This window comes from Pelobates fuscus, chromosome 8 (assembly GCF_036172605.1).
Source record: "Pelobates fuscus isolate aPelFus1 chromosome 8, aPelFus1.pri, whole genome shotgun sequence".
Classification (NCBI taxonomy): domain Eukaryota; kingdom Metazoa; phylum Chordata; class Amphibia; order Anura; family Pelobatidae; genus Pelobates; species Pelobates fuscus.
The window spans coordinates 6,154,364-6,167,121 of NC_086324.1; the positions used below are offsets into that span (position 1 = coordinate 6,154,364).

Below are 12,758 nucleotides of genomic sequence, written 5' to 3' on the forward strand. Positions count from 1 at the left end.
GATCGGCCCCTGCTCAGGGGTAGGGAAGAGACGCATGCTCCACGTGAACATGCTCAAACCCTACCATGAGAGGATAGAGGATGTAACGGCCATATGTGCCTCCTCCGTAGAGGATCAGGAAAATCTACCTTTACCCGACCTACTAGAACCCGAGGAACAGATAGAGCCCTCCCGGGGAGTTCAACTGGGGGAGCGGCTAAGCCCCCAGGAGCGTGCCCAGGTACAGGCGCTGATTGTAGCCAAGGGGACTACCTTCTCCAATTTACCTGGGTACACTCCGCTAGCCACCCACCGAGTGGAGACCCCAGGACAGCTACCTATGCGCCAGGCTCCATATAGGGTTCCGGAATCCGTCCGGACCCATATGAAAGCCGAACTGGACGAAATGTTGCAGCTAGGGGTTATCGAACCCTCCGATAGCCCCTGGGCATCGCCGGTAGTCCTGGTACCTAAAAAGGATGGCACCACCCGATTCTGTGTTGACTACCGGAGGCTAAATGACAAAACGGTGTCTGATGCCTACCCGATGCCCCGGATAGACGAGCTGTTGGATAAGATGGCACGGGGCCAGTATCTCACTACCATTGATTTGTGTAAGGGGTACTGGCAGATCCCACTAGCCGATGACGCCATCCCCAAGTCGGCGTTTGTCACCCCGTTTGGCCTGTACCAGTTCAAGGTCATGCCTTTCGGGATGAAAAACGCTCCGGCTACCTTTCAGCGGATGGTAGATCGGCTACTGGACGGTTTTCAGGAGTATGCCTGTGCCTATCTAGACGATATAGCCGTGTTTAGCCAGAACTGGGAAGACCACCTACGCCATATAGGGGCGATATTAGATCGCATTGGGGAGGCCGGGTTAACGCTAAAACCTAGCAAGTGCCACATAGGTATGGCCGAGGTGCAGTACCTGGGCCACCGTGTAGGGTGTGGACAGCAGAGGCCCGAGCCAGCCAAGATTGAGGCCGTAGCCAAGTGGCCTACCCCCAGGACTAAGACCCAGGTGCTGGCGTTCTTAGGGACAGCCGGCTATTACAGAAAGTTTGTCCCTGACTATAGCACCCTGGCCAAACCCCTAACCGACCTGACGAAGAAGAACCTTCCCCGACTGGTTGTCTGGGCCCCAGAGTGCGAGCAGGCATTCCAACAACTCAAGACTGCTCTCACTAATGCTCCTGTGTTAACTGCTCCTGATCCAACTAAAAGATTTCTTGTTCACACAGACGCTTCAATGTTTGGATTGGGGGCAGTACTGAGCCAAGTGGGAGCCGATGGCGGAGAACACCCCGTAGCCTATTTAAGCCGCAAGTTGCTGCCTCGTGAAGTGAGCTACGCCGCCATCGAGAAAGAATGCCTGGCCGTGGTGTGGGCCCTTAAAAAGTTACAGCCATATTTGTACGGACAACCTTTCTCCTTACTCACAGATCACAACCCGTTAGTGTGGCTAAACCGTGTGTCTGGAGACAATGCCAGGCTGCTGCGCTGGAGCTTGGCGCTGCAGCCCTTTGACTTTACTATCCATTACCGGCCAGGAAAACAAAACGGTAACGCTGACGGGTTATCCAGACAGACTGAACTCGAGAAGTGATCTGTGAGTGCTCTCCCGGACATCCCCAAGCCGATCCGTTGGGATCAGACTGTGTATGCCGGCTTGGTTCTGGGGGAGCATTGTGGCAAACCTAGCCACTTCTGGACTATATTCATTGCAGGTTGTCCGTAGGCTGAAGCTATACTATGTAACGTTAACTGTATATGTATTTTCCTATGGCCGTTCGCATGCTGACAGCCGTATGCTGCCAGCATACAAAGCATTCATACGGCGAAACACGGCTATCCTGGCCGTTCGCCGTACGAATGTGGACCCCCCAGGTAGACCACACATTCACAGGTCGTGTGGCACCAATTACCCGGTTGCAACATTGTTGCAATCGGTAATTAAGGGCTCTCCTAGGTGGCCGTCGTTCGACTACCGACCATGCGGCGGTCGGCCATCTTGGATCCTTTGTCTCTGCAGCGGTGTTCGGTCGTCGAGAGCCTGGAACTGAAAACGGCTACTCAATGATCCGAACACCGCTGGACTTCTAGAGCGTTCGGGAGTTCCGCGTTCGGTACATTATGTGTCCCGTACTTATTCGGTACTTTTAAACCCACTTTAATGTTTAACTGTATTATGTGCGGCGTTCGGTCAGATCAGCTGGGATCGGAGCGGTATTCTCCCAAAGTGTGCGCCCCGACCCCAGCTATCTACCGAACGTTCAGTTATTCCGAAGTACCGAATATTGTGTGAATTACAGATTTTAATGTCAATTGTCGGTTTTGCTGCACGAGGGGATAATCCACTTAATCGTCCATTTTGGTGGGAGTATCCTTCTCGTGCAGCAATGCCTGTTGGGAAAGTCACAGTGCATGTTGGGAGAAATCCCCTGGAATTACTGTATGGAAACCCCTTGCATGGGGAACTGTATAAATATGCTGCCTGTGAATAAACCGAGTTAGTTGACTCCCAAACTGTGTTTCGTCCGGTTATTGGGAGGATTGGGGATATTGCCTTGCTTTCTACTCTGACTGTGGATTTCCTAGATGTACCAACGGATATCGTATGCTGATACATTGCATTCCGTTACAGTAACTGTCACGGTATTACCCACACAGATAGAATAAGGTAACTGTCACGGTATTACCCACACAGATATAATAAGCTAACTATCACGGTATTACCCACACAGATAGAATAAGGTAACTGTCACGGTATTATCCACACAGATAGAATAAGGTAACTGTCACGGTATTATCCACACAGATAGAATAAGGTAACTGTCACGGTATTACCCACACAGATATAATAAGGTAACTGTCACGGTATTACCCACACAGATATAATAAGGTAACTGTCACGGTATTACCCACACAGACAGAATAAGGTAACTGTCACGGTATTACCCACACAGATAGACTATGGTAACTGTCACGGTATTACCCACACAGATAGAATAAGGTAACTGTCACGGTATTACCCACACAGATAGAATAAGGTAACTGTCACGGTATTACCCACACAGATAGAATATGGTAACTGTCACGGTATTACCCACACAGATAGAATAAGGTAACTGTCACGGTATTACCCACACAGATAGAATAAGGTAACTGTCACGGTATTATCCACACAGATACAATATGGTAACTGTCACGGTATTACCCACACAGATAGAATAAGGTAACTGTCACGGTATTACCCACACAGATAGAATAAGGTAACTGTCACGGTATTACCCACACAGATAGAATAAGGTAACTGTCACGGTATTACCCACACAGATAGAATAAGGTAACTGTCACGGTATTACCCACACAGATAGAATAAGGTAACTGTCACGGTATTACCCACACAGATAGAATAAGGTAACTGTCACGGTATTACCCACACAGATAGAATAAGGTAACTGTCACGGTATTATCCACACAGATAGAATAAGGTAACTGTCACGGTATTATCCACACAGATAGAATATGGTAACTGTCACGGTATTACCCACACAGATAGAATATGGTAACTGTCACTGTATTACCCACACAGATAGAATATGGTAACTGTCACGGTATTACCCACACAGATACAATCTGGTAACTGTCACGGTATTATCCACACAGATAGAATAAGGTAACTGTCACGGTATTATCCACACAGATAGAATAAGGTAACTGTCACGGTATTACCCACACAGATAGAATAAGGTAACTGTCACGGTATTATCCACACAGATAGAATAAGGTAACTGTCACGGTATTACCCACACAGATAGAATAAGGTAACTGTCACGGTATTACCCACACAGATAAAATAAGGTAACTGTCACGGTATTACCCACACAGATAGAATATGGTAACTGTCACGGTATTATCCACACAGATAGAATATGGTAACTGTCACGGTATTACCCACACAGATAGAATAAGGTAACTGTCACGGTATTATCCACACAGATAGAATAAGGTAACTGTCACGGTATTATCCACACAGATAGAATAAGGTAACTGTCACGGTATTATCCACACAGATAGAATATGGTAACTGTCACGGTATTACCCACACAGATAGAATAAGGTAACTGTCACGGTATTACCCACACAGATAGAATAAGGTAACTGTCACGGTATTACCCACACAGATAGAATAAGGTAACTGTCACGGTATTACCCACACAGATAGAATAAGGTAACTGTCACGGTATTATCCACACAGATAGAATATGGTAACTGTCACGGTATTATCCACACAGATAGAATAAGGTAACTGTCACGGTATTACCCACACAGATAGAATAAGGTAACTGTCACGGTATTACCCACACAGATAGAATAAGGTAACTGTCACGGTATTATCCACACAGATAGAATATGGTAACTGTCACGGTATTATCCACACAGATAGAATAAGGTAACTGTCACGGTATTACCCACACAGATAGAATAAGGTAACTGTCACGGTATTACCCACACAGATAGAATAAGGTAACTGTCACGGTATTACCCACACAGATAGAATAAGGTAACTGTCACGGTATTATCCACACAGATAGAATATGGTAACTGTCACGGTATTATCCACACAGATAGAATAAGGTAACTGTCGTGGTATTACCCACACAGATAGAATAAGGTAACTGTCACGGTATTACCCACACAGATAGAATATGGTAACTGTCACGGTATTACCCACACAGATATAATAAGGTAACTGTCACGGTATTACCCACACAGATAGAATAAGGTAACTGTCACGGTATTACCCACACAGATAGAATAAGGTAACTGTCATGGTATTACCCACACAGATAGAATAAGGTAACTGTCACGGTATTACCCACACAGATAGAATAAGGTAACTGTCACGGTATTACCCACACAGATAGAATAAGGTAACTGTCACGGTATTACCCACACAGATAGAATAAGGTAACTGTCACGGTATTACCCACACAGATAGAATAAGGTAACTGTCACGGTATTACCCACACAGATAGAATAAGGTAACTGTCACGGTATTACCCACACAGATAGAATAAGGTAACTGTCACGGTATTATCCACACAGATAGAATATGGTAACTGTCACGGTATTACCCACACAGATAGAATAAGGTAACTGTCACGGTATTACCCACACAGATAGAATAAGGTAACTGTCACGGTATTACCCACACAGATAGAATAAGGTAACTGTCACGGTATTACCCACACAGATAGAATAAGGTAACTGTCACGATATTACCCACACAGATAGAATAAGGTAACTGTCACGATATTATCCACACATTATGCTCCCTGTGCCAACTGTTTGCTGCTGTGCTTTATGGGATTTTTAATCTCCTAATGCTGGAGCTCGGCTGGTGTAATATGATGAGTTGGCGTTATCTGATGCTGAGGTGTCAGAGGTTGGAAAAGCATACTAGGAGTCCCAGTTCAAGCAAATGGACTGGCAAAGGCTGTGCAGCATGATGAGAGTTTCTGCCACTGAGAGCATGATGGGAGTTGCAGTACACTCAGGTAAGGTGCCAGAGCTTGGCTGGTGAAACATGATGAGTCACTGTCGCTACGAGTATCATGATGGGAGTTGCAGTACACACAGGGAAGGTGTTGCTTGGATTAGTGTGATGGTAGGTTGGCTTTGAATGATGCAAATTACGGTATTAAACAGTGGGTAAGTTAAAAGTTAGTTGTCTTAGCATGATGGGAGTTGCAGTAGGAAACTGTTTGTATGCTGGAGGTTGGCTCATGTAGTGTGATGGGGCTTGCTGTCTGTATATAAGCCTGCCCCCATTTCCTGGTTTACCTCGAAGTTCACAGCTGTACTATTAAAATGTTTTACTTAAAAGCCATTAGACCAATCTAGAAAGTTTAATATTCGCAATTTGCCCTCTCCCCGGTGATTTAAAGGACATAAATCAGCTGCACAGCACTTAATATGGTGCTGCTTGTATGCAGAGGGGCAGATCTGCGCCGCTGTCTATGTGAGAGAAAACATTAGCAATCCATTATGAGTTTGAAGGAAGTTCTGTGCTCCATGACGGAGGCTGCTGTCTTAGGCATGTCCTCTTCACAGGCAGAAAGGCTCACAGCCATATATGGTGCCAGTTTTAAGTTTTTAATATAAACGAGGGCTGGGGAGAGGGGGGTCAGGGTGGGGGTTAATGCAGACAGTTTATTGTATGTTGAGTTGAAAAGAAATCTGATTAAATACACAACACTTCTTGCTTTTTAAAGGCGCCTTTTTTTCTAGCAAGGAAGAGGTTAAGAGGTTAAACATGCAGATTTTGGAGAAAAAAACGTACATTATTCATAAAATCAGTAATTGTGCAGAATTCCCCAATTCCTACATTCTGAGTAAGTTGAGTAAGAGTGGCTCGTGGATGTGAATTAGTGGCAGTTAGTGGATCCGCAGCACAGGTAAACCGTGGGAAACACGGGGTATCTACTGTATTATGATTTAAAGAGACAGGCACACGAGAGAGAAAACTAAACTATAAATGTCTTATCTTACACAACTTCATTCACAGCATTCATAATTATGTTTAACCCTTTTATCGTCATATTTTTAATTATCTTGCTACTGACATCAGGAGAATCATATTTATTATTGTATTTCTAAAATAAATAAATAAATAAACCACTTTACCATCCCATTCTGACACATAATAATCCACACGCTAACTGCCCCTAGTACCCATCCTGCCATGTGATACTAACTGCTATTTATCTCTGAAATTTCTACTTCTAACTGGGAAATATTTTAATGTCAGAAATATAAACGTAGCTTCCAATAATGCCCCGCCCCCTGCGCCTGTTGCATCCTCGCACTTGCTTCTTTGAAATTTGCAAACTAGAAAAAAAAAAAAAAAAACCCCAAATGATTATAATTACAGCGTTTTTCTGAGAATGAAACAATTAACCATTTGAGTGCTCGTTCAAAGCATTCAGCCTAGTCTGGCGTTCTAGTGATGGACTGATCTGCCATTAACCCTTAGTGTTTTCACTGTATGGCCCTTCAATGTATTCAGCGCATCATTGGCAATCTATCTGCTTGTGATACCTTATTACGGTAACTGTTTATTGTCTGGAAGCCACCATTTATGAACCGTTACTAATACCTTTTGGCTCTATTTTAGTTTGTTGTTTTGTTAATCTTTATTGTTTCTGAAATGTCCTGTTGAAAGTGTTCACTAGGAGCCAGTGCCAAGTATACCCCTGGCTAATGAAACGGCTCGGTGATTTAACCCCCTGTGTGCAGAATTACCGTAACTGATCTAAAGCGTGACAGAGCGTGTGTAAATGTAGAAATGTGTTGATGAGAGAAGCATTGGGATAAATACTTTAATTGTCAAAATGTCACGTCAAGCAAGTAACAAAAGCAATTAATTGTTTTTCTTAAGGTTTAAAAAAATCCCCTTTTTGTTTATGTTTCAGGAACGCGGTGGGTGTGTGCAGCTGCCAGGTGTCTCTGATGCTGGAGGACAATTCGCCGAGCAGAATGGCCAGAGAGTAAGTCAGCGCAGGGTTCTCAGGCCGGCCGCAGCTCGAGCTATTTTTTACTCTGTTAATTCCCTCCCGGGCCTGGGAGCCAACCTAATTCCCCAAATGTGACCCATCATACTGTGCTGAACGGAGACAGCCAGAGGGTTAGAGGAAGGCAGGGGGTTTATTTTGGCTCTTTTCCTTATAAGGCCACTGAAGTCATCACTGATGCAATAAAGCAACGGACTGTGTTCCTTCTAATCAAACCCCCTCCCCCTAGGACAATTCTTCTGAGCTCAGAAATTGTTTGATTTTAAAGCCAAACCTCTCTTAGTGCCTCTTTCTTTTTCTTTTGCTCACACTCAGGCAGAGAGAGCAATCGGGCTTTGTGGAGAGGGATGGATGGGGACAGGAGGAGACACTGAGGCTTGACAGGGTCATCGGGAGACCTGAAGAAGATCAGGACAACATCCGCGGTGTCTTCAAGAGAAGAGTTTCGGTCAAAGAGCACACAGAAGAAGAACTGAGACAGCAAGAAGTAGAGCAGCTTGATTTCCGCAAGATTTTGGGGAAAAAAGTTCGGACAAGGAGTATTTCAGAAGAAGACCTTAAGGAAATCCCAGCAGAGCAAATGGACTTCAGGGCCAATCTGCAGAGACAGGTCAAGCCCAAGGCCTTGTCGGCAGATGACAAGAAAGCAAGTAGCCCGCAGCAGGTGGACTTCCGCTCAGTGCTGGGGAAAAAGCCAAATACTCCCAAGACCCCTATACCGGAGAAAGTGGTGGCAAAAACAGCAACACCGGATTTCAGGTCTGTTTTAGGAAGTAAGAAGAAAATTCCCACCGAGAATGGAAATGGTACCGAGCCTCATGAAAATGCAAAACCTGTGATCAAGGAGGAAAAAGCTGCATTCAGTGCAAAACCTGGGCTCAAGGAGGAAAAACCTGCAGTCAATGCAAAACCTGTGGTCAAGGAGGAAAAAGTTACAGTCAATGCAAAACCTGGGCTCAAGGAGGAAAAACCTGCAGTCAATGCAAAACCTGGGCTCAAGGAGGAAAAAGCTGCATTCAGTGCAAAACCTACAATCAAGGAGGAAAAACCTGTAGTCACTGCAAAACCTGTGGTCAAGGAGGAAAAAGTTACAGCCAATGCAAAACCTGTGGTCAAGGAGGAAAAAGTTACAGCCAATGCAAAACCTGTGGTCAAGGAGGAAAAAGTTACAGTCAATGCAAAACCTGGGCTCAAGGAGGAAAAACCTGCAGTCAATGCAAAACCTGTGGTCAAGGAGGAAAAAGCTGCAGTTAATGCAAAACCTGGGCTCAATGAGGAAATTGTGGCAGTGAATGCAAAACCTGTGGTCAAGGAGGAAAAAGCGTCAGTCAATGCAAAACCTGTGGTCAAGGAGGAAAAGGTTGAGGTCAACGCAAAACCTATGGTCAAGGAGGAAAAGGTTGAGGTGAATGCAAAACCTGTGGTCAAGGAGGAGATAATTGATTTGAACTGTTGTACAGTGGTGGATGGAGAGGTGGAGAAGAAAGCAGGGACACTGCCGGTGTTTTCGGAGACATTACAGGACCTGCGGTTGGTGGATGGAGAGAAACTCCTGTTGCAATGTCATGTTACTGGCGATCCTCCACCTACCATCACCTGGACGCTGGATGGAAAAGTCATAAAGTCTTCGAAGTTCATCGTCCTCTTCCAAGAAGGTAAATTATAAGGTGGGGGCAGAGCTTGCAACAATCACCAGGTTATTTTTTTTATACGTTAAATCTGGTTGGGTGACATATTAAAATAACAAGCTTAAAAGCAGTATTTTGGTAATGGGTGTTAGTTTTCATTTGCAGTATTTAGTGACACGTTAAGTTATTATTGAGAGAATGTAATGGTTATATTTACACATTGATACTACTATACTGTCTAACATTTTATAAGGCTACTTAAATCTTAGCAAACAAACATGGAGATTGAGTTCCCCCATATGGCTATTTTGTGTTAAGCCCACAAACGATGTCACAGTACCCCAATTTTGGTGGGTCCTACACGCTTATACTGCTTCCAATGTATGCTTTCCTGAGTTCCTATAGTGGATGAGTGGGGTGCTCAGCCCAATAGGAATCTGGTGTGGATTCCAAATCTACACAGAACTAATGTGCCCCCAATTCCCATTTCTTCTACACACAGACTGCAGTCCATTAGTAGGCACTGTGCCTATGGGTGATTTAGTTTCATTTCATAGCACTGTATGTTAACCCATTGAAATACTAACTGAAGAGCAACGTAATGCTCACGCCTCCAGACTTCAAAGGGTTAAACGATTGTTCCATTTAAAACTAGTCAATCATAAAACGGATCAATACCATCGGGTATCCCTGATGTGAGTCCAATAACTGAAAGGAGTAATCAGTTCCACACGTTAGAAAGTGAATTGAAACTTGGATGTTTACCTGTTAGAATGTATAACTGCGGATACAATCAGAACCAATCGCTGGCACAAGCCGTGCCATTATTATTGTGATTAGTGGTGAAAGTTGTTATAATGACAGGGCTCACAGCTGCCCTGGGGGTATTCACTATACAGTGACTTGGGGTGCATTGAAACTGAAATACTGGGGTCTAAGTAACAGAGTTGGCAAAAAAAGTGAGAGCATTGATGACTGTGTGAGACAGCCAGACGCACAGTGAGAGCTTTGGTGACTATGTAAGACAGCCAGTGACACAGGAAGAGCATTGGGTGCTGAGTTAGACAGCCGTGGACACAGTGGGTTTATTGGTGGCTAAGTGAGATAGCCATGGACATAGTGAAAGCATTGGTGGCTGAGTGAGGCAGCCAGGGACACAGTAGGAGTATTGGTGGCTGAGTGAGACAGCCAGGGACACAGTAGGAGCATTGATGACTGTGTGAGACAGCCAGACGCACAGTGAGAGCTTTGGTGACTATGTAAGACAGCCAGTGACACAGTAAGAGCATTGGGTGCTGAGTTAGACAGCCATGGACACAGTGGGTTTATTGGTGGCTAAGTGAGATAGCCATGGACATAGTGAAAGCATTGGTGGCTGAGTGAGGCAGCCAGGGACACAGTAGGAGTTTTGGTGGCTGAGTGAGACAGCCAGGGACACAGTAGGAGTATTGGTGGCTGAGTGAGACAGCCAGGGACACAGTGAGAGCATTGGTGGCTGAGTGAGACAGTCAAGGATACAGTGGGAGGATTGATGACCGAGTGAGACAGCCAGGGACACAGTAGGAGTATTGGTGGCTGAGTGAGACAGCCAGGTACACAGTAGGAGTATTGGTGACTGAGTGAGACAGCCAGGGACACAGTAGGAGTATTGGTGGCTGAGTGAGACAGTCAAGGATACAGTGAGAGCATCGGTGGCTGAGTGAGACAGTCAGATAAACAGTAAGAGTATTGGTGGCTGAGTGAGACAGCCAGGGACACTGTGAGAGCATTGGTGGCTGAGTGAGACAGCCAGGGACACAGTAGGAGTATTGGTGGCTGAGTGGGACAGCCAGGGACACAGTGAGAGCATTGGTGGCTGAGTGAGACAGCCAGGGACACAGTAGGAGTATTGGTGGCTGAGTGAGACAGCCAGGGACACAGTAGGAGTATTGGTGACTGAGTGAGACAGCCAGGGACACAGTAGGAGTATTGGTGACTGAGTGAGACAGCCAGGGACACAGTAGGAGTATTGGTGGCTGAGTGAGACAGTCAAGGATACAGTGGGAGCATTAGTGGCTGAGTGAGACAGCCAGGGAAACAGTAAGATTATTGGTGGCTGAGTGAGACAACCAGGGACACTGTGAGAGCATTGGTGGCTGAGTGAGACAGCCAGGGACACAGTAGGAGTATTGGTGGCTGAGTGAGACAGCCAGGGACACAGTTTGAGCATTGGTGGCTGAGTGAGACAGTCAATGATACAGTGGGAGTATTGGTGGCTGAGTGAGACAGCCAGGGGAACAGTAGGAGTATTGGTAACTGAGTGAGACAGCCAGGGACACAGTAGGAGTATTGGTGGCTGAGTGAGACAGCCAGGGAAACAGTAGGAGTATTGGTGGCTTAGTGAGACAGCCAGGGACACAGTAGGAGTATTGGTGGCTGAGTGAGACAGCCAGGGACACAGTGAGAGCATTGGTGGCTGAGTGAGACAGTCAAGGATACAGTGGGAGTATTGGTGACTGAGTGAGACAGCCAGGGACACAGTAGGAGTATAGGTTGCTGAGTGAGACAGCCAAAGACACAGTAGGAATATGTGTGACTGAGTGAGACAGCCAGGGACACAGTAGGAGTATTGGTGGCTGAGTGAGACAGCCAGGGAAACAGTAGGAGTATTGGTGACTGAGTGAGACAGCCAGGTACACAGTAGGAGTATTGGTGGCTGAGTGAGACAGCCAGGTACACAGTAGGAGTATTGGTGGCTGAGTGAGACAGCCAGGGAAACAGTAAGAGTATTGGTGGCTGAGTGAGACAGCCAGGGACACTGTGAGAGCATTGGTGGCTGAGTGAGACAGTCAAGGATACAGTGGGAGTATTGGTGGCTGAGTGAGACAGCCATGGACACAGTGAAAGCATTGGTGGCTATGTGAGACATCCAGGGACCAAAGTGAGAGTATTTACGGCTTTGAGAGACAGCAAGAGACACAGTGACATTGCAAGAGACATTGGTGGCTGCATGAGACAGTCAGAGACACAGTGGGAGCATTGGTGGCTGAGTGAGACAGCCAGGGTCACAGTGAGAGCATTGGTGGCTGAGTAAGACAGTCAAGGATACAGTGGGAGTATAGGTGGCTGAGTGAGACAGCCAGGGACACAGTGGATGCATTGGTGGCTGTGTGAGACAGCCAGGGACACAGTGGGAGCATTGGTGGCTGAGTGAGATAGCCATGGAAACAGTGAGAGCATTGGTGGTTATGTGAGACATCCAGGGATCAAAGTGAGAGTATTTGTGGCTGTGTGAGACAGCAAGATACACATTGAGAGTATTGGTGGCTGTGTGAGACAGTCAGAGACACGGTAAGAGCATTAATGGCTGAGTGAGACAGCTAGAGACACAGTAGGAGCATTGGTGACTATGTGAGACAGTCAGGGACACATTGAGAGTATTGGTTGCTGAGTGAGACAGTCAAGGACACAGTGGGATTATTGGTGGCTGAGTGAGACAGTCAGGGACACAGTTTGAGCATTGGTGGCTGAGTGAGACAGTCAATGATACAGTGGGAGTATTGGTGGCTGAGTGAGACAGCCAGGGAAA

The 12,758-nt window shown here is 46.0% G+C and overlaps 1 protein-coding gene across 1 annotated transcript in view; it reads left to right on the forward strand.

Moving 5' to 3' along the window:
• The window catches only part of MYLK (myosin light chain kinase), a 246,733-nt gene that overhangs the window by 105,294 nt on the left and 128,681 nt on the right, over nucleotides 1–12,758 (forward strand). The window contains exons 16-17 of the mRNA XM_063429182.1: nucleotides 7,464–7,538; nucleotides 7,878–9,217. Of these exons, the coding sequence (XP_063285252.1) occupies nucleotides 7,464–7,538; nucleotides 7,878–9,217 (1,415 nt within the window). The remainder of the gene's footprint in view (nucleotides 1–7,463; nucleotides 7,539–7,877; nucleotides 9,218–12,758) is intronic.